Raw genomic sequence first — 23,740 nt, 5'->3', positions numbered from 1 at the left:
CACAATTGTTTCCTGGGAAGTCTTCCTTTCTGAGCACCCACTATAAAATCTTTAATAAGACCTTGCAAACCCCATAAAGTAGGGTAGTTATATGATATTAGGATGTGTCTGACTATATAGAAGATGGGAGAGAACAATTACCACACAGACATTAATTCTACCTCTAAAAGAGTTAAAATGCATACCCCCTTAAAGGTTCATAGGTTCATAGATTCATAGGTGTGTACTAGACTAACAACCACTGGGACCTTTTTACATCTAGCAGTGCATCACAAATCTCTGACAAGTTCTAGTACCCTTGATAATTTTAAGAAGGGGCATGAAGATGAAACATTTTCAAGCAGGAGCTTGGGAGATGAACCATTTGCAGACTGCATGTGTCCATTAAAGACATGGGTACCAAGCCTGGGATGCATTTCCCATTCCCCAGACAATTGTCAAAGTTGTCAAAGTTACATTTGAATTGGGTTAGGGAGGAACTCTGCTTCACATGGATAGCGAGTCTGTTTCAGAAAAAGGGTAGTCTCTGAGGTACATACCTGTCTTTTCAGCATGCTCTGTTTATGTCACAGGCAAGGTTTAAATCTTAAGAATGGGTAATTTTGGTGCAGATTGTTTTCTGGATATGCAGGAGTTCCATCAGAGTTGGGTCCGACAATGCCTTGTAAGCCAGGCATAGAGCTTCCCCAACAGCCTGTAGGAGACAGAATACAGGGATAGGGCTTTGAGGTGTTTGGCACAGGACACCTTACATATGCCCTACATTCTTTTAGTGAGGAAGCTCTGCAAACATTCCAATTGTTGGATGTGTCTGGTTAGGTGCATACCAAAGAGGCATTGTACTCAATGATAAGTTTGATGAATGCCAAATGTAGTGGAACAATGACCTCCTCGGACTGGGTTAGCATACCTTTGTTTATGAGTTGACAACAAAGAATGATTTCCTCACTGCTGTAGACAAGTGATGGCCAGAGGCTAGATTATTGTCTATGTATGTCCCCAAGTTCCTGAATATTGGATCAACTGTTAGGTGTGCATGGTCAGTATGCTAGTTACCAGGGGTGGATGACTTCCCCAAAGGATACTATTATGAATTTCTTGGCATTTAGTTTTAATACATGGTTTTGATACCACTTATTTGTCCGCATCAACCCTTCCTGGAAAACAATAGTGTTGGTGGGGGATTCTATGACTGCTCCTAATTTGCAATTGTCTGCAGATTCAGTCAGACAGAGGTCCTTGACATTTCTTTGACTTCAGGTAAATAGATGCCAAAAAAGGAGCTATCCCAAGACAGATCCCTGGGGAAATTTGCAGGTGACTGGCCTCTTTGTAGAGGTAGACTCCCCAATTCTAATTTCCTGGGTTCTGTCTGTGCACCAGCTGGCTATCCATAGGGTGACATAAGGGTTTATATTATATCAAATGCCTTGGCCAGGTCAAGGTAGGCAGTGTGAACCATTTTGCCTCATCCATTGCCTTGATAACCTTCTTAAAGAAGTCCACCAAGTTGAATAGATATGACCTGTCCTTGAAACCAGACTGGATTGGGTCCAGTGTCTGGAGGTTTCCTATATCATTATCAGTCATTTCCATGATAATTCTTTCTATGGGTTTGCATATGAGACTAGTGATACCTATGGGTCTGCTGTTTCCAGGATCTGTAGGTGGCCAACCTTTATGCAGAGAGATGACAGTTGCTGTTCTCTATTTGTGAGGCATGAATCGTGTTATGAGGCTACGATTAAAAAGTGATTCCAAATACCTTGATAGGTCATATTTCATGCTGTTTAGAAGGCAGCCTGTGATATTGTCTGGGCTCATTGATGCAGTGTTTTTAGCCTTAGGAAAAACATTGAGGATATGTTCCCTAATCATAGTTGGGGGAGTTATATTTGATGGTAATTCCTGAGTAGAGGCATGGAGGTAAAGTTACAGCTGAATTTGTCTGCAAGTAGGTTTAGTATCTTCTGTCTCACTGTAGGTGGCTCCATTAACAGTCAGTTCTGCACTCAACTGTGTATTGCCCTTGAGGTTGTGGATATAGATAAAGAATGTCTTGAGGTTGTCTTTGGCCTGGGAGGCCATATTTACTTCAAAGTTGGCTTTGGTAGACTTTATTTGTCCTCTGAATTGTTTGTTTAGTTTGAAGAGGGTACTTTTATCCTGTTGGGTGCTACATCTCCTATTTTTTGCCATGATTTTCTTTTTTCTGTCATACAGCCTATTAATGTTGGGATTCCATCAGCATTACTTGTTTTTGGATTTTTTTCTGTACTTATTCCTGCTGGATACAATTTCCTGTATGCAGCTATTAACATGCTTGTACAAGATTTCTTTGAAAAGTTTTCCATAGGCAGCAGTGTCATTAGTGTTTGGGATAGGGGCTTGAAAGTTTGCCAGATTATCACATAATAGTAGGAACTTAGCCTGAGAGTAGTTCATGAGCATTCCAGAGTTAACTGGGGTTCTGGATTTTATTTTTACTTCAAAGGAGACCATTTTGTGGTCTAACCTTACCAGAGAGGACATTATACTAGGGGTTGTCTAGTCTTCTTCCATATTAGTGAGGACCAGATCCAATATGTTTGTGTAACTGGTTGGCATATTGATAATGTTGTCTAGGAAGTTTGTGTTTACAAAATCCAGAAAACTCTGCACCTGCATGTTTAGTGTCATATATGATTCCCAGTTAATAGTGGGGTAATTAAATATGTTATTGGGTTGGCTGGTGAATGTTCCCATTAAACCTAAATACACGTCATAGGTTTCCTGGGTCATAGATGAGTGCCTATAGCTTGCAAGGAAGTGGTATGGGATTTTGGGTGTAGTGATCTGAACATGGAGAAGCTGAAGTTCATCACCCTGCTTAACCAACCTTGAGGAATATTTAGTTTTGATGTAGATCAAGACACCTCCACCTTTAGTCCCTGCCTGTGAAGTAGCTTGTGCTCTCTGAGACTTTAAACCAAATTTCACTGACTGCACAGATGTCAGCATTCTCTATCATGAGTAGAGCTTGTAGGGAATGGAGTTTCTTGTTTAGACTGCGAACATTAAGCAGCAACACCTTTAGATTTTCTTGGTTTTGATTTGCTGTGTTGGAAGCATTTTCAGTTTGGCTTTACCTGATAAAGGCATTACAGTGGAGGACAATGTTTTAGCTACTATTCAAAATCCCAGAGGGGAGAGGTGCAGACCATCCTTGGCAAAGCAGTGGGTTCTGTTGACCATCTACATCCATACTGACAAGTATTTCACCCCCTTAAAATCACACCAGAAAATAAGCCAATTACTAAAGTCAGTCATCTTCTGTTTGTATTGTGGTATCATCCTTGGAGATGGCAGAATGCTGCTCAATGCTAGGCTCATATCAGTTTGGGACACATATTCCAAGACCTCCATGATGTCTCTCTTCATCTTGTCTAGGGAGGGATGTCTCAGGTCATTTACAACTTAATGAACTATGACTGCATCATAGTGGCACTTGTGGTCCAATGACATGCATCTGTCCATATGGTAGATCCTGGCCCTGATAAGCAGCTGATTGTGACATTATCTGTACTCAGCCTGGTGAGAGAGACATCAGTGTGTCTCAGAATGGAGTCTCTAATGACAAGAATTTTGGATTGTGTGATGCCTTGCCTTATGGGCTTAGAAATAGAGGCTCCATGAGATGTGGCTGTATGTATTGATGTGGGTGCTATATTGAAAGAGTGCATTTTGGGCTCCTGAGGCTGTTTGCTATGTGTGCTTTATCTAGGAGGTCTTTGGGGTTTAGGAAGGTTAAATTTAAGTGCCTCAGCATAGGTGGGTCTAAATGCCTACTTCATACTATGTGTGATGGGTAAAGTGTGTGTACTACTGACAACCTTACTGATATTAGGAATGCTTTTATGTGAGGGCTTTGTCTTCAGTGACATTGTGTGTACATCTCATGCATACCTTATCTGTTTTATTTAAGAATTAGATGATTGTCAGTAAACATGAAGCAATTTCCACATTGCCTCAGGATGCCCATATCCACCAAGTTTGTAATGAAAATAGTGAGAAAGTTCATACACATGGCAACAGGCCCTTTTTAATGATTTGATGGCAGCAGTGAGAATATAAAGTAAAGTCAGGAGTAGCTGGTTTGCAAGTTTGACAGTGCTTGTCACTGCAAATTAGTTGCCCTGTGTGCAACTAGGTACTGGTGACATTTTGAGAGTGTTTTTGCAGGAAATATGTTAACTCATGGTGCCTGCATCTATATAGGACACTGCCAAATACTTGAGTGGCAACTGCTAAAGCAGACCATGGTGATTTATGGACAAAGTGTCTAGACAGATATTCCTTTTTTTAAGAAATTTAGGGTGATATTCTGAAGTTACGTTATACAATAAGTAATCAAGCAGTACTTTCTGAAAAGAAAGAATTAACTTTGTCAAGACTTATGAATAGTAAGGATTCACCTAACTGGCTACTACTTGGCTAACTATTAGTGCTGGTCTCACCAAATCTTGAGGCTGTTAGGATACAATGCCCCTTTGCTTCTTCTGTCACCAGAATCAAAACAGTAACACTAATCCCAAGATGAGAAGCAGGCCACAGTGTTTTTGGTGATTAACAGTCTTATCCTAGATGATGCAGGGGTCTGTAGGCTCATTGTAGTCTTTTCCTCATAGATGCCTTAAATAACAACCAGACCAATCAAGAAACCTGACACAGACACTTATTAACCATAGTGTCCAATCAGAGACAGGCAGAAAGCAATGCACTGTGCTTCTTCTCTCACCAGGAATAAAGCAGAAGCACACATTCCAAGCTGGTACCTATAAAGCAGTCAGGCTTTCTGGTTATCATCAATCTTCAGGAAATAATATCCCCATGTTCCTTTTTGCAACAAAAGCAAAACAAAAGCACCACTCCCAAGATGACTACTGAGAGGCAGAATGTTGGCTCTCCAATGACTGGTGGTCTTGGACCAGATGTTGCAAATTGTAAAACAAGAAAAAATGGGTTGATATCATAAGAGTTGCAGTGTGCACTAAGCAGTTAGATATGGAAGGGGGTAACTCAAGCTTTAGCAATCTAAAGGAAGAGTCACTAATTTTAAAAGAGCAAGATAGAATGAAAGGGGGTGACAGTATTCTCTCTCTATAGAATACAGTGGGAGGGACAATAAATTTAAATAACTGAAGGAGTGTCCTCACAAAATGATAGCTTCTGTGCTTAGTGAGAAAAGCCAATGAAAGAGGAGAGGGAATGAATTATGTGGTCAAATTAACATAAGGAGGGGGCATACAGCAAGAGAGACAATGAGGTTAAAAGCACAACAACGAGTGGGAGAGTAGAGAAATTTTAATTTCTGTTTGGTTCACAACAAGCAAAGCTCTGGTTTCCTTCTTACTTTAAATATACAACAGAAAACATTAATACAACAACAGAATAAAATTAAAACCCAGTGTAATGAAAATGCACCACAATGTACAGGATAGTACAATGCAATAAAGCAAAACAATATAAGAAGATCAGAAGCTAACCCTTCCCTCACAGCAGTCTAAGGCAGAGTCTGAGGAGCTTTTCCAGTTGAGAAACTCTCTCTTCTTCCTTTTTAAATCTGTCAGTTTCGCATGAATTGTGCTTTTCACATTAGAATCAGTTTGTAGTACTAAATAATTGAATTTATTTATTTATTTATTTGACATTTAGTTACCAGGAAAGTCCAACTGGGTGGGAGACCCATTTTCAGCGGAGGCCCAGGGAGAAAAGCTCCATACACTACAATAGTAAAATACAATACAATGCAATGAAACAACAAGTGAAAGAATAGTATATAAAAACTACACAAGGATGTTATAGAAAAAGAAAAGTTCAGGAAAGAAATAGAAATGTGCTATAAATGGGAATCCAGTGATACATAAGCATTTATATATAATGCAGTTCTGGTGAAAGTATTTTTGCTTTTGTTTTACATTTGTTAAGATTGTATGTTATCAAATTTCAAGTTTTATTAAGTTGAAGACTCAGCCTCATTAATTCCAGCTACCACTCCCTTACCTTTAAGCTTCCCTATTCTTATTAGCATAATCCTGCCTATTTGTTACACCTTAGACCACTTTCTTAATTTTTTCCAAAATATCCAAAACCAGAAAGAAGGCTCTTTTCACGTTGTCAGACAATAAGATGCCATCATCAGCTATGAGAATGAATATTGCATCCTTACTATATGATAATGGAATAGCACTTCCTTCCTAATCCTAACAGCAAGAGTCCTAATAATAAATACAAATAGCTCAGGAGAAGAAGATAACTTTCACTAATGCCTTTACCAATGCTGCTTGTCTCTGAGGTTCCTAGATTAAATGAAGCATTAAAATTCAGATGACCATACAAGATTTTCACCTAAATAATGAATGTATCTCCCACCTTATGTCTAGTCAAAAAGTCCAGTAAGTAACCCTGACTAACAGAGTCAAACACTTTCTTGATATCAAATAGATCAACTCGAGCCAAACTATTACTGTCTTGATGCCTGAGGATGAATTGTACTATTTTGACCAAGTTGTATGAGTCCTTCAAGACTGGTAGAAAAGAATCCCATTCTAAGGTCTCTGAAACTCCACATTCTTTATATAAATCAGCATAATAATTACAAAAGCCTTTCCTGATCTCATTAGGACATACAATGAATTCTCTGCCACCATCTGTCACAGACAAGACCCATTCTCACTTAGTTTCCTTAAATGGCCACACTTAAACAAAGGAGTTTTGTTCTCCTTTCAACCACTACGACTTCCCTATATTTGAACACTCTTTTTTATTTGAGACTTGTGACAATTCACATTGAATTAGACTGACTATTTTTAATGGACACCATAGCATGCTCTGATGTGAGAAGACAACTTTACAAAAATTGCAATTTATTATCTGTAGTTGACACCATGTATTGTCTGGATTCCCATCTCTTACCCTCCTCAGCCATCAAGTTAGCCTGAAATGATGATTCGATGCTGTCCTACCAGACAGAACCTAAATATTATCTGTAATAACCCCTCTGGACAATTCCATGTAAGAGCTGTTTTGTTCTGCTGATCACCATTTATAATGAGTCCATCGCCATCTGTTAGTCCTGTTATAAAAATGGACAAAAGAAGCATCCATTAAAAAAACTGTGCATGTTCAAAATATACCTCACTTCAACTTCACAGGTGAATATTTTAGATATACCAGTCATCAAAATGAGGGAGAAGTCAAGTCATCTACCATGCAGGGTTTCATTATGTGAATAGGTATATGTCATTTCATCCCCTTGGAGGGATCACCAAACATCAAACCACTCATCCTACAGCAGTTCCATCTGAATGACAGTTTAGGCTGTAACATGGTACTCCCTGTAGAGTCTGTACCATTGAGGATCTCCCTGTAAAGTCTGTGCCATTGAGGATCTCCTTGTAGAGTCTGTATCATTGAAGATCTCCCTGTAAAGTCTGTACCATTGAAGATCTCCCTGTAAAGTATGTACCATTAAGGATCTCCCTGTAGAGGATCACCCTGTAAAGTCTGTACCATTGTGGATCTCCCTGTAGAGTCTGTACCATTGAAGATCTCCCTGTAAAGTCTGTACCATTAAGGATCTCCCTGTAGAGTCTGTACCATTGAGGATCTCCCTGTAAAGTCTATACCACTGATGATCTCCCTGTTGAGTCTGTACCATTGAGGATCTCCCTGTAGAGTCTGTATCATTGAGGATCTCTCTGTAAAGTCTGTACCATTGAGGATCTCCCTGTAAAGTCTATATCATTGAAGATCTCCCTGTAGAGTCTGTACCATTGAGGATCTCCCTGTAGAGTCTGTATTATAGAGGATCTCCCTGTAAAGTCTGTACCATTGAGGATCTCCCTGTAGAGTCTGTACCATTGAGGATCTCCCTGTAGAGTCTGTATTATAGAGGATCTCCCTGTAAAGTCTGTACCATTGAGGATCTCCCTGTAGAGTCTGTACCATTGAGGATCTCCTTGTAAAGTCTGTATCATTGAGGATCTCCCTGTAGAGGCTGTATCATTGAGGATCTAGAGTAACGTTAAAATCTTCAAAAGTTACTGGGAAATATGTTATGTCTTCATATTTATTCCATTCATTTAGAAATGATTCAAAAGACAGGGCTGTCTTCATTAAGGGTATGAAAATGGCATATTTGTTGCAGAAGCAGGAACCACTGGTTAGAAAATTGTTTACATTCTGATAAGAGTATAGAATTTAAATCAGACATTCGAGCACACTTTAACATTTTGAATGAAAGTCATTTTAAGCTTTTGGGAAAAAAATGACAAGTTGTTCTGTTCCACATTTACTTTGTTGTCTTCTTTAAGTTAGTTTCATGGGATTAATGGAACTTAAAGTGTTGCTACTTGTAGAAGCACTGCAACAGGTTAAGATTTTCCACTGAACAATGTATGAATATTTGTGAAAGGTAAAACAAATTCATATAGTCCAAACAGTAGTGCCATGTTGTGATGTCAGTGAAATGATTAAAACACAAACTGAAGGTATGCATTGTGGCAAGTTAAGTAACTTGCACAGTCTCAAAATGCATGATGTATATAGTTGTGTTTTAAGATAAAATAAGCTAAATTCTAGCAGTAAAACTGTGCAATGGCCAGAAACAATGACAGACCAAACAAATGCCCTAATGCAAAAATACAATGGCTTGTTTGCAGGCACGATCTGTCTGCCAGGGTAATATACAATTAAGATGAATCTAATATACCTCCTGCTCAGTAGTGTATACCCTGGTATATGTGTTAGTAGATATGAGGGGATCTATATCACATCGTAAAACTTCTATAAGTTCGAACGATGTAATATCGAACCCAAAAGTCTGAAACCGCACAGTAACTACACACAGAACAAAAATCGCTGTTCCCTAACAAAAAAAATAAATAAACCTTAAAATAAAACTAAAGTGGGAGGCTTTGCTCCCCCCCACCACACCCACTCTACTTAAAAAGTACGAACTCCGAGATTGCACCACAGTGGAGGAAATAGCAAAGCCCCGAAAACAGCCCACCAATTTTTTTTCCTGGGAAAAAAATTGATGTGCCGTGACTTCACTATTTTTGTGTTTCAGACTTTTGTGTTCAATATTACATCATTCGAACTTATACAAGTTTGACGATGTGATATAGACCCGATGTGAGGCAAATAACTGAGTAGAAGCTCAAATGCATGGGCTGATACTAGACAAACTAAGCCAGCATTCTGTGTTAACAATATGGTAACAGTAGTGAAACTGAATAAAATCCATATTAGTACTTTCTCATGGGACTTGGGTAGGACTATTAAGAGAGAAGGGTATCCCTTTAGGTCTGTTGAGGAAGATGACACAAGGGTCCTGAGACCCAAACACTTTTCAGTGTTGGAAACAAATAATGGATTTTTGGCAAGTGAAGTAGGATTAAAAACGCTCAAATCTGTGTACCCCCCAAGATGATATTTGTTCATGTTGATTACATTTGGAATCACACTGACCCAAGAGATCTTCCAAATAGCCATTATAAATGTTGGTGAAGACCTGGATGCATAATGAATGTTATAGATTACATCCTGATATGGGATGAAACTCAGATCAATCATGACCTAAGATGTGCTAAAAATTGTTAAAGAGAATGTGTCATAATAATGTAAAGTTGAACCCAAAATAAGTGCCAAATAGGAGTGAACTCTAAGAAGTACATGGGACATATGCTGTCAAAGTCTGCAATACAAACTTGAAAAAGTCCAGGCTGTGGTACAAATGGAATGAGGATAATGCTGCCTTGCAAAAGATCCTGAGGAAGAGCTAATATCTCACAATATTTATACTGATTTTATCCAAAGTGTCAATTCTACTGCAAATAAAATGCTTGATAGAAAATGATGACTGGCATCAAGAAATCAAAGGAAAAAAGCAGTTTCGTAATATTGAAGAAGTTTGTCACAAAAGTGACTGCCTTGAAATATTACAATATCAACAATTCAGTAGTCTTACAAGTGGATACCACTCTATCCTACCTAGTGTTGGTTCTACCAAGGAGGGTTTGCCCATAGCATTACAGATCTAAAGCACTGACTAGTGTGCAACTGTGATGCGCACATATAGAAAAAGAAATGTGGACTAGTGTGCATGGTTTTAAAAAGGGTTTATAATGCATATGCAGGCTTGATGTATTTTCAAAATCAGATCATAAGCCACTTTAGAGCATTTGTCAAAAATGATTGTATAGGCACCACTGAGATTTTAGAGAAAGCAGCTTAGCATGTAGGCAGTTGATGCTGATGCATACACTTAAAACAGACTCACATTAGTGATGCTTTGGGGGCAGAGCTCATGTGAAAGAAATCAACACATTCCTTGTTAATTAATGATTCTGAAGAAATGGCAGGTGATGTGCACTTGCAAATGACTGAAGAGATAACAGAGGCAATTCAAGAAACAAACGGAAACTGACAAGAAAAAAGAACATCTCCCATTATCTATACAGCAATACTTCACCTTCTGTGATGAAATGAGTTACATTTATTGAACAAATCTAACACTTCTAAGAAACCAGATGCTGGTACGTCCACTCAGATCAAAGAAATGGTCTGGACGTGTTCTTTATGTAACATACTGAAAAAGACTGGAGAAGAAAATTTGACAGCCTTACCTGGTTATTCATCCTATCATACATTCAGACCCCAAACTGTGGGCAGTAAAGCCAAAGGAGGTGGAGTTTCAATATGCATTAAAGACATACACACCTCCTGGCTGGTCAAAGAGTTTGATGCACAGGAGACACTGCAGGTGCAGTTAACCATTGACAAGACCCCTATTCAAATCATAGCTAGCTACCAGCCCCCAAATCTGACTCAAGATGCCCAATCCACCTATTTGGACCTGATCGAATCTATCAAGATTCAACCCTTTACCCTGATCCTGGGTGACTTTAACTTTCCAAACATAGAAAGGAAGAACTACTCATGCGAGAACACAAATGTCCAGAGATTCTTTGATTTTGTCTTTGCAAATGGCTTGGAACAGCTACTTGATACCCCCATAAGGGGTGATAATATCTTGGATTTAGTATTAACCAACATGAGTAACCACAGCAGCATTCCTATAGTATCATCCTCCCTGATAAGATCCAACCACACAACGGTCACTTTTGAAGTCACCATTTCCCCCAACCCACCAGCTAGGATCAGATGCAAAACCTTCTCCAAAGCTGATTACATCCTCCTGAGGAATGCTATAAGTAGTATCACAGTCCCTTCCCCCTCTGTAGGAACTGACACCAATATCCAAAACTACGCCAAAGCACTATATGAGCATTTATATAGATGCATGGAATCAGGAATACCCAACAGGACTAAATCATCCTCCGCAAGGAAGAGTAAACCTGTCTGGTGGGCATCTGCAATAAAGAAACTCTATAACAGAAGGAAAAAATTGCTGTCCAAGACCAAGAAGGAGCAGGTGCCCAATTGGAAGCAATGTCTCCTTAGCCTTAACAAGCAAATAAGAGCACTAGTGAAATCCTCCAAAGCAAACTTCAAGTCCAGATTGGCTACATCTACTAGAGACAATCATAAGGCCTTCTTCACATACATCTGCAACCTCAAAGGAAGCACCCAGATCTGTTCAGAACTGGTGGCCAAGGACACCACATATACAAATGCAGTAGATGTTGCAAACTTGCTGGCTGACAGATTCAGTGAAAACTTTACCCGTCTGACCCCACCCCCCCAACAGTAAATCAGGACATCCGCAGTACCTGCCCCCTTCCCCTTATATCTAGAGAACAGGTCATCACTGCTCTCTCAAAGGCAAAAAATACAGCCTCCATGGGACCTGATAACATCCCAGGCTGCATCCTACGTGAACTCAGTCAGGAACTTGCAGCACCATTAGGCACCCTGTTCAATCAAAGCCTGAGTACTGGCTTCATCCAAGCTGAGTGGAGGATAGCCACTGCCTTCCCTTTACACAGAGGTGGAGCATTCACCGATCTGGGAAATTATACACCCATCTGCCTAACCAGCCTGATCTGCAAGGCCATGGAACGGATTATCATGGACCTCATTAACAAGGACATTGGCAACCTCCAAACAGTTGTTCCCACACAGTTTGGCTTCATCAAAGGGAGGTCATGTCTACTAAATTTGGTCGACTTCTTTGAGACAGTCACCAAAGCCATGGACGAGGGGAAGATTGTGCACACTGCCTACCTTGACCTGGCCAAAGCCTTTGACACTGTTCCCCACTTGAGCATAATAGATAAACTCTCTCAACTAGGCATCAATCCATATGTTACCAGATGGGTAGCAAAATGGCTCACTGATAGAAGCCATGTAGTCAAAATAGGGGAAGCCACCTCAAGCAGTAGACCCATAACAAGCGGCGTAACCAAGGGTTCGGTCTTGGGGCCTCTGTTATTTAGGATATACTTTTCTGATGTGTAGGCCAAAACCAGTGGGCTATAGCTGACCAAGTTTGCAGATGAATGCAAGCTGAGTGCTGTCATCTATTCCCCTAGTGATGTCGACATCCTCTAAGAAGGTCGCACTCAGATGACTGGAGCCAGAAACATGGCCTCAAACTGAATACCAAAAAATGCATCATCATTCCCTTTGGGGAGAGTGATGTCCTCACAAATTATCACATTAATAACAACATCCTAAGCACTGAATCAGTCGTGAGGGATTTGGGCACCCAGGTTGATAGCAACCTAAATTGTGACCACCATGTTATTTCCATGGTACGGAAAGCCTTCTACATGGCTCACCTCTTAAGTAAGGGTATCTCATCCAGGAACAAGGAGGTCATAACATCCCTGGATTCTTCCCTTATAAGGCCCATTATTGAGTACAATGCACCTATCGGCATGTACCTAGCAAAGCACATGCAGCAACTGGAGAGACCATAGAGGTTCCTCAGCAGGGGAATCCAGGACTTCAAACATCTACCCTACACAGATAGGCCAAAAGCCCTATCCCTCTACTCAGTTTCATACAGATTCCTCAGATGTGACCTCTGTCTGGCATACAAGGTGATCATGGACCCCACCTTGATGGGACTGCTGAATATCCGCAAGTTAAGCTCCACTCAAGTAACCCGTATGCGTGGCCTCACCCTGGTCTGTAACATCAACAGGACTTGTTGACGGGAGAGATTTGTATCCCAGAGACTCCCCCAGTCTATGGAATAGACTCCCTCTCCATATCAAATAGAGTACCTCCTTAATCCTTTTTAAGTGCAACCAGGATAACTGGATGGGAAGCATAAAATATACCCCTGGGATTCCACCCATGTCCCTGCTGGACAGGGGCATTGGGTGCTCATTTGTCTATGCATGGGCTAAACTCTTGGCTAGGCTTATAAGGGCCTCAAGGCCAATATTCTAGTAACCTCCTATGATCCAATGAAAATATGCTATACTAGACTGGTCCTGGGAAAAAGTTGTGGTAGATCTGTTCAAGAATAAAACCATACAGTTCTGATTATGTAGTCACTACTATAAAATTTATTTGAGGAATCCAAAATGAGAGAGATGACCACTAAAACTTTGACTGGTGCCAAAAAAGTGATTTTGCTTGACATGGAATATCAGTAAATGTTATTTCCAGCAATGGACAATGGTTTAGTAAACACTGAATTTTAGAGATTTGCCTTTGAACAAGACTTGTGTCACATTACCACAGGGCCAAAGACTGATGGGTCAAGCTGAAAGGACCATTCAAACAGTAAAAAATTAAATGTAATGCAAATATTTGCCAGATGGCCAGGAATACTGCCACATTGCAACATTAGGGTTCCAGAATACTCCTTTCCAGCCAGTGAAGTTACTGCCTGCTCAAATTTTGACTGGTTGCACAGTAAATTAAAAAAATATATATTGCTATAACCACAACCATACTCTGCCTCGAATCAGAATAGGAGAGCACACACACACACACACACACACACACACACACACACACACACACACACACACACACACACACACACACAGTGACCCTGAAACTTAACTTCGATAAGACTGTATGAAATGAAACAGTCCTTAAGCCAAGGGATGCTGTAAGAATACCATAGCCAGTGGTCCAATAGCGGACATCCAGAACCTGTTTCAGTACAAGGTGTTGTACTATGATCAGCTATAGCATCATGTTCCTACAGTGGCCTAACACAGAAAGTGTTCTTTTTGGACAGCGTAGATAGCAGTTATGTAAAAAAGCCGAAACAAGAATCTGCATCCAAGAAAAATAATCTGCATCCAAGAAAAATAAAATATTCCAAGAAGAAGACAAAGAAAAATGGATTGAGTTAAATAAATATATTCTGTCACAAAGAGGACCATGCAGGACAAAAATACTGTATTATAATAATACTAATTATTTAATTGATTGCTTGTTTGTATGGACATATAAAAAGTGACTTTGAATAATGTTACTTTGATCCTTGAAGGCGAATTGCTGAGGTACCAGATCACTGTAACTGAAAATAAAATTTTGGAGTGCTGGTGCTGATCCTGTGTGTACTAGGTGTTTATTAGAGGTGGTCATTTGAGGTTCATTTGGTGTTTATCTAACTTTGCTGATTCACTCTAGTATCATAAATCACACTGCAGGCATTACCATGGTATTCCTTTTCTGTTGTTTGCAAATCCTTCCCAGTAAAAATGGTAGACCTGTTAGGATGTGGATATGGTCACTAACCTGTAGTCCTGTCTGAGGTATATAACCTTGAAAAACCACATTAATGCCATATGAGCCATTGTAGAGTAGCATGCAATGTACAATGTAGAATATTAGTGGGTAGTTCCCAGAGTATTTCATCTTTCATTGTAAAGTGGCATGCATGGTGCTGATGTACAAAGCACAATACAGAATATTAGGGGCAGTTCCCAGCATGTCTTATGTGCCATTATATAGTAGCACACACAGTTCTGCTGTGCAATGCGTAATGCATAATATTAGAGGTATCTCCCAGAGTTCTTTATGTGCCATTATACAGTAGTCTCTGAAGTGCTGTAATGACAACAATATTACTATGGGGCTTAGGGTGGGGGATACACTAGACTGCTGGGGAATACCCCTTAACCTGCTGTAAGGCATATACACCATGACAGAAATCTGGGATTAACCACCAAACACCAGGGCCTACAGTCTTAAGTACCATAATGTAGTATGAGGGCATAGAGAACCACTAGACCAATGGGACTGACTCTTTAAACTGCCATAATGGCATCAACTGCAGTGTGGGGGTGTAGGGAGCCACTAGACCAACAGGACTGACTATTTAAACTGACAAAAAGGCACAAACTGTAGTGTGGGAGTAGAGAGAACCGCTAGACCAATGGGACTGACTCTTTAAAGTGCCATAATGAGACCAATTGTAGTAGAGGGGTGTAGGGAATCACTACACCAACAGGACTGACTCTTTAAAGTACCATAATGGCACCAACATTTTAACAGGTATGCAAAGGAGTGGGGGTGCACTTGACCACTAGGGCCTAAGTCAGACGTGCAGTAATGACACTAACTGTTGCAGGTGGAGGGACCACAAGAGGGAAGGGGCAAGTACAGGGACTGTTTTATATGTGTGTGCGTGTGTGTGTGTGTGTGTGTGTGTGTGTGTGTGTGTGTGTGTGTGTGTGTGTGTGTGTGTGTGTGTGTGTGTGTGCATTTGTGGGTATGTGGTTGTGATTGAGTATGCATGTGTAAGAGAGTGACTGCAGGGGGATTCCACAGCAACAAGCAGCAGGTTGCCACAGTGATGTGTAGGCCAGCCATGATCTGCACCACATGGTAGTACCCACAGTTCTTGAATCGCATTTGGGAATATCATGATGGAAGGGCCTTTCTAGCATGAGCTGTGCAGATTGCACTAGGGTATTTATTGAATTCCAGAGACAATTTAATGTAATGTTTTTAGGAATTATCCACTTGTTTACTCATTTATTGCTTACTTTTATTTATTCTGATTCTTTTTTTAATGGTTATTTATTTATATTGTATAGCTTCTTATTCAGGCATATGCCATGAACACCTCTGTATATATAGTTTAAAATGTATTTATTTCTCAAAGAAGCAAGCATAATTTTAAAATTATTTTTAAAAAGAAGTACATTCATCATAGTTTATAATTATGCATTTTATTAAATTGATGCCTTTCAGAACACCTGGTTGGCTAAACCTTTTTTTTTTTACTTTTTTTCATTAAACCTGTCATTTCAGAGTGTGGGGTATTTTTGGAGGGAAGAGGTTAGCCTTGTGGGGGACTGCATTATAGAAGAATTGCATTCATATTTGAAAATTCTGGCTATACCTTTGTGAGTTTTTGAAATTGTGATATTTATCCCCAGTATGTAATGTTTATATCATATGAATAATGAACCATAATACAATTCAGCATGTACTGCCTGCCTTATCATTGGGTGATCCACTTGATATTTATAAGTAAACTGCATATCAGAATCACCGGGATGGGTAAGAGAAAGCAAATAAATTTGTTAAAACAGGCATAAACTGAAGTTGTGCTATAGAAATCAATACCTTAATAAAATGTATTCTACTTTATTCGGTTCAGCACTTATGTACTGTATGTGTACTCAAAGAAGTAGTTTTAAAAAAGAAAATTGTATAAAACCAAAAGAAAACCAAGATGCATGCAGAAAGATATATACTTTTCAAAAGATTGGAGCGTGGCTGGCATTAAATGCATTGCACATCAATAATTTCAGTATGATTTTGTGTAAATGCTGTGTTCATTCAGAAAACTATTCAGCATTCCATGAACTTATTACATTTGATTGTGCTTTGTCTAGCTTCTCTGGATGCCCCAGATTTTATAATTGAAACTCACCTTAATTTCAAAAGGAAGTATTTGATCATACAAAATTTGCAATTCAAAAAGCACCTAAAGGTTTTATTAGAAAATGATTCCAGACTAATGAATGATTTTGCCTTTGCAAGAGAGAGATTATTTCAGCTTTAATTACGGAACCACTGGAAATGATTATATTTGAATATCATAGAAAGCATTGCACAGTAGTAAAATAAAAAATGCTAAACTATATCCTCATGCTGAGATGTTTCTGTGCTGTCTATATTCTCCTTACTTACTCTTAATACAGTCACATAAGTACGCAGCAATATTTTTGTAATAAGTCATTGTTCTGTGCTGTTGCCTAGTACTTTTTTAAAGCAGTTAGACCAAGTCAAATGTTAAATGATTAATGCTTATAAAGTACCTTAAATCTGAGTTAAGATGTTGCATAATAAAATTCATGACATGAACTTGTCATTATTTAATTAAAATATGCCTCTAGCATGTCTTCCTTATTTACTGACCCTACTTTTGAATATATTAGTGGAATTAAATATTAATGTATTATTTCCATATTTTATTCAGCATTCTTTTTGCAGACGTTAAAGGGTTCACCAACCTCTCCACCACGTTGTCAGCACAGGAACTTGTGAGAATGCTAAATGAGCTCTTCGCAAGATTTGATCGATTAGCACATGTAAGTCCTTTTTTATTTTAAGAGATTGGTGGTAGAAACTGTATTTACACTATCAAGCAGAAATAATTAAGTACACTACGGAAGTGACACATTTCATGGGTGTCAGTATCAAATCCTGTAAGCTGAAACAAAGCACCTGTATCAGTAAGAACAAACTGAATATTACATCAGAGATACTTTGTTCTGATACTTGAAGTGTTTTAAGAGACCTACTTTCCATGGGGACACAACACACAACTGCATAAGACTACTAAAACAAGGTATTGCAGCTTACTAAAGATGCTCCATTCTAATTCCAATATTTCTAAATTGTAGGAATCCATTCCGTGAATACAGCAAGGAACTTGCCATAGACTAGTAACCATGTTGCCAAAAAAAAAAAAAAATGTTTTTTTGCCGCATGAGGTGACAAGCTGAACAACCATCTGGATCTGCATGTTTGCATTTTCAGTGTGCTTAATGAATGTGTGATCACTGTGTGTCATAGCAAACTAAACATAGCCACAGTGCAACAATATCTTTAATCAATGTACTTTTGCTAGAATCCTTTATTCTTGTTCTGTCATGTTACTTGTATTTTTGAAACCTTACACAAGTAAGAAAGCAACCTAGGCATTGTTTCTTGCTCCCCTAAATTATGCCTTTATTGTCCTCAGATGTGTGCTGTTAGATTCAATTACAGCAAAGAATGATAGAGAGGAAATTATTACTGCTGTCAAGAGCTCCCAAATTTAAATCCGATATGTGGTAATACTTTACCAGTTGGGTACCACTAAAGTTTCAGGTCCTGTGCATTGAGGGTGAGGACTAAGTTTCTATATCTAGATGTAGGAACTCTGCTGTACACAAATTTGCTTCTGTTGCATAATAATGTAGCCTCCAACTACTTTGGGTCTTTCCATAAATCTGGCCTGTCGGATTTTATACAGAGAAGTGTAAAGTTTTCACTACATTAAATGTCACATGTTCTGTATTTTAGTATATTAAATAAAATATGCGAAACATTCCTATATAACCACAGTATAAGACAAATATTAGTTGTTACATGCCAACTAGAACACTGATAATTAAGTTCCATTACCCAAAACACATTAGCTCTCTTCACAAACATAGCTATATTATCCACGGCATTCATTTTGATAATTTGTCTTTCCTGTCTGATCACCACACAGATGAGTTAGATGTATCCCTGCAGATCTTCAATATTTTTCTCATTGTTTTTCTTTTAATACATTCCTATTTACTGGCTACTTAAGCACCATAGGTATTTTATTTCATATTGTTTTGATGACTGAAAAACCTTTGTGTTTATAGTAAGTTTTGATTTATCTTTGTTATCAGAAAGTGTGCAGCAGTCTTTGTATGGTAATGCTTTGAAGTGTTTCCCCTAGATCAGACCTGATTATCCGGTATGACCCTCTATTACCAAAGTGCTTCAGCCGTGACTACAATATTTTTACCCTTATCTTTTTTAATGGTTATATCTAGTGATTTTAAATGGTGTGGTGGCCTAGATGTCCCATCACTTTCAGCATGAGTAATGCAGCCTGTTAAGTATGTCACTATGAGTAATAAGGTCCTTTGTGTTTTCTCCCAGCAGGGCATGCAGTACTCACATCCATATAACTGCCAAGGCTGACACACATTCACACAAACACTCGCACACACTCATACAGACACCTGCATACACACACACACACACACACACACACACACACACACACACACACACACACACACGCACACACACACACACACACACACACACACACACACACACACACACTAGACTGTTCTAAAGACTATGTTACCACTTGTGTCTTCAGCCAATGGCTTGCCTTCAAGGTAAAGAGGTGGCTGGTTGGTAACCAGTTCCACTCTCTTCCACTTCCCTAAGAGGACTGGGTGAACGTGCTGACTTCTGGTCACTCATGATGCACTCCAGAGTTCTTCTCTTATGACAATGGACAACACCTTGATTAACTGGGATGTTTGGCAAGCCCAGTTATTGCCTGCACCCCTCCCCCACCATCACCCACATGTGCACTTGTAAGGATTAGCTATTTCGTAATTGTTTTTTTATTACTGTGATTATTATTGTCAATCCAGTATGAACTGTTTCTAGTTTTTCCTAAATTTCATTGTACATTGACACTGCCATTGCGCTTACTGTGAGTTCAACAAAGGAAGATGGTATCATTGAGTTATACTGATGTCTACAACATGTTCAAGGGTGGTTAGAACACATCATATCTGAGTAATCAACCAATAAAATGAAATATATTTCCCTTTAAAGCTCACCTCTGTGTTGCACTATGGCTGGATTTGGAGAGGTCACTAAACAATATATTACTTTCATATAAGACATTCTCTTTACATATGAGGATCTTACATTTAGGAAGCATGTTAAGAGAGAGAGAGAGAAAGTGAGAAAGAGAGAGAAAGAGAGAGAGAGAGAGAGAGAGAGAGAGAGAAATAAATGATATTCAGATAACGTTGCACAACTGCACAGACTTAGTAATTGTTGTTTTCTTTTTGTTAAAATGTCTGTCATTGAAACTGCACCAGATATTCAGATATTTTAAATATATTCTTAGTATTTATTATTGCCTCTTGTACACCATCAATGCGTTATGTCTTATTTATTATGCAGTTTGCACTACTTTACAGCAATTAAAAAAATAAGTGGTCATTTTAAGTGAGGCATTCCTCATGATGCAGCTCAGTGGAGAATGAACTTTTGCCTTTATACTGTCTTACGTGTTGTGTTTGTTTCAAATTCATATGCAGTTAATCTTAATTTATATGTTGTCAGTTTATAGCAAAATAGAGATACTGTATAATTAATTAATGGCATTACTCATTATACAACTGTAGCTTTTGTGTGAAAGCTATTCACAAAATTGTTTTCTAAGCAATCTGGAAACACAGAAAGATTGTTTTCTTTTTCTTTGTTCTTTATTTATTTCTTTATTTTATTTATTTTTTATTTTACATTTGTTAACCGGGCTAGTCTAACTGGATATATTTCCATTTTCAGTAGAGGCCCGGGGAGAAAAGCTCCGGCAGTTATACAACTTAGAAAATCATCCACATGGATTAAAATAAAAATAAAAATATAAGTAAATAATGTTTAAAATTAAAAAGTATGCCTTGTAGGAAGCAGTAATATTGTAGGAAGCAGTAATAATATAGAGTAGGAATTACTCTTTAGGCATATCAAATTAGGAACAACAGTTAGTAAGTCAAACAAGGAGTGAGCATGAACAATCCATTTAGAGTATAAGTAGTTGAAGTAAGAGTAGTAGAAATAAGAAGTAGCAGGAGGTGAAATTAGAAAAAGAAGAAGAAGAGAGGAAGAAGATTAGTCAGGATTGCTGTAGGGGCATAGCCAGTTAGAATTTAGGTGTTTTTTGAGGTTGTGTTTAAATAGAGGCAAGGAAGAAAGTAATGTTAGTTCATTGGGCAGGAGGTTCCAGAGTTTTCCAACTGTGTTAGAAAAAAAGAGAGTCTCCAGCCAGGTTGTTAGACTTGCATATACAGGCAAGGAGTTTGTTGGAAGAGCGCAGGGAGTTAAGATTTTTGTACAGGAGGATGAGATTGGAGAGTATAGGAGTGTTGTTGGGTTGGTAGAAGATCTTGTGGGCAATGGTGAGTTGGGATACTATCAGTTGGTTTTTGAAGTTCAAGCCAGCCTAGTTGCCTTAGATTCAAACAGTGGTGGGTTCTAAAGGGATTGCCAGTGGCAAATCTGGCGATGTTATTATAGGAATTTGTTAGTTTGGTAAGATTATTTTTCTTTAGGTTAGTATATATGGGTGAGGCGTACAGAAGCATTGAGATTAAGTGGGAGTGAGCAATTGTGGTTCTAGCTATAGGAGCTAGGAAAGATTTGATCTTATATAAGGAGCCTATTTTTCTGTTGACAGTTTTGATAGTGTTATTTATATGGCTGTCAAAATTAAGGTTATTGTCAATAGTTATTCCGAGCAGTTTGGTGGTTGTATCAGGAAGTATGATAGTGCTGTTATTGGAGGACACAGAGAAATCAATGGGTGAGGATTTATTGGTGGGTGTAAGGAGGAGGAGCTTAGTTTTTTTTAGCATTGCGAGGGAGGCATCTCTTAGTAAACCATGTTTCTACTATGTTAAATACATCTTGGGTTAGAGAGTGTACCACTCATTTCACAACTACTCATTTCCTAGATGCTGTACTTGTCAGTGCAGGAGTAACTCTAAAGTCAATGTTCAGCCCCATTCTCTTCTCATTATTGGTTAAATACATATTTATTGACCCCTCTACTCTCCAGATAAAACTTTATGCATCTGATCTGCTGTGTCAACAAGGCAATTTAATTGGGTTTGTAGTCACTAGCACTGACTGTCAAGTAATAACCTGACAGTTAACACTGTAGAAACGTCTGTCAACTGAAACTAGCCTCTAAGCTGCAAATAGTTAAATGGTCATATCTAGGGTATAAAACCTACAGGTGCTTATCAGGTTGGTCTGATCCAAATCAGTCATTTAAGGGCATCGCCCAAATGTGTACGTAAGATCATACAATACCTTAGACTTACCTATACATTTCCCGCTATCTCATTCTAGATTCAAGGAGAGCACTCAGGATCAGTGTAATGACACTATACCTTTAATAATACACCTACTTACACTTGGCTCACCATGTAATGCAGAACTAGTACAGATGTACAGGAACACAGGAATAATGGCCGGTCTGTGATCATGAGGACCATAAGATGCTTAGCCATATTTAACTTTAAGTACACACATCAAAAGGTTCATGCCTCCCTTTCCCAGCATTTAATAGTGCTCACCTCTCAGATTGAAAAGGACTGTACATAGCAGTCCTGGTGTCAGTTTTAGCAACATTAACAGACAACTAACATGCATGCTAATATAACAAAGTTAGCAAACATTAACAAAATAAAACAGTTGTTCCTGTAGCAAAAGCCCCAGATTATCACAGTGTCTAACTACTGAAGGCAGAGTGGCTTTACTCAGCATGATCAGCATTAATGGTGTCAGTATTTATTCAGACTGTTACAGCCTGTACCGATACTTGGGGGTTTACAAATTCACCTCTTATGAGTTCCTTAGCTAAAATAACAAAGGACCATGTAGTCAGGCCCACATACAGTCTGTACACTGGTGAGATGACCTTCCCAAAAATTCCTTCCAGCATCTGGAACAAGTTGACAAATGCTGTCAGAGACAGATAAACATGAGGTGATCTTAAAATTAAATTGTTAGCACACACGACTGAGAAATATAAATTCAGTTGTTAACATTAAAATTGCTAGCTGGCTATTGTTTTGCATATCCTAGAATAGTCATTTTAACCTGGTTAACTGCAAATCACAAAGTTTTGGGATTTCATATATGCTGTAGTAATACTCCATTCTATTTAAAATCATTTATTATATCATTTTTGCAAATATCATTGCATTAAATTTCCACATGTAATTGTGTATTTACACTTAATGTTATATAAGAATACTGACTCTGACCTGTAATGTATATTTTACTGGTGTTTTTCACCCTCTTCATGGCAGAAATTGTCTTTGAACTAACCCACTTAGCCAGCAATCAAATGCATAAGAAAGTATATTAAAAACAAGATGAGAATTTAACAGAAAATGCTAATTCAGTTTTGCAGCTATGTCCTTTACATATTTAATAGCAGTGTATTTGATTTCCTGTTCTACCTCTGCCTGATCTTTTTTCATCATTAGTGTAGCTCAAAAATCTGTGTCCTTTGTTATGCCTTCATTTCATAAACTTCTTTACTGTTGACCAGTCAGAACTTGATGCACTATGTTATGTAAATGAACGATGACTTCACAGAGTGTATCACAGCCACAGTATAAAAATATTGTTTGTTCCAGGGTCACATGCCATTGGCATTTGGCAGTTCTGAATATCCCAGTATAAGCCATGTCATACAAAGTGCAGAATTTTCAGAATGACCATAGAACTACAAAGTACCCCATGGAATGGGCAAATTACCACAATCAACATTCCTTTCCAGAAACCGTACAAGTATATAAATGTCCTGTTTGTGGCTGCATCATGTACTGTCTTTTAGAAACCATACTGAGGTTTGCCATGTTCAAGTCTATAATTATGCTATCTTATAATGGATGATCACCACTCATGTATCTTGATCTTGGAAGAAATGGCATCCCAGGCATTA

The 23,740-nt window shown here is 38.6% G+C and overlaps 1 protein-coding gene across 2 annotated transcripts in view; it reads left to right on the top strand.

Annotated features, from left to right (window-relative positions):
• ADCY8 (adenylate cyclase 8) overlaps nt 1-23,740 on the top strand; it is a 2,045,143-nt gene that overhangs the window by 859,182 nt on the left and 1,162,221 nt on the right. For both annotated transcript variants that reach the window (XM_044067040.1, XM_044067038.1), the window contains exon 4: nt 17,417-17,528. In XM_044067040.1, the coding sequence (XP_043922975.1) occupies nt 17,417-17,528 (112 nt within the window). The remainder of the gene's footprint in view (nt 1-17,416; nt 17,529-23,740) is intronic.

The sequence above is a fragment of the Protopterus annectens genome, chromosome 3.part1, assembly GCF_019279795.1.
Source record: "Protopterus annectens isolate FY-2018-M chromosome 3.part1, PAN1.0, whole genome shotgun sequence".
Classification (NCBI taxonomy): Eukaryota; Metazoa; Chordata; order Ceratodontiformes; family Protopteridae; genus Protopterus; species Protopterus annectens.
The sequence above is the reverse complement of the archived record's forward strand: the minus strand, read 5'-3'. Positions and strand labels throughout refer to the sequence as shown.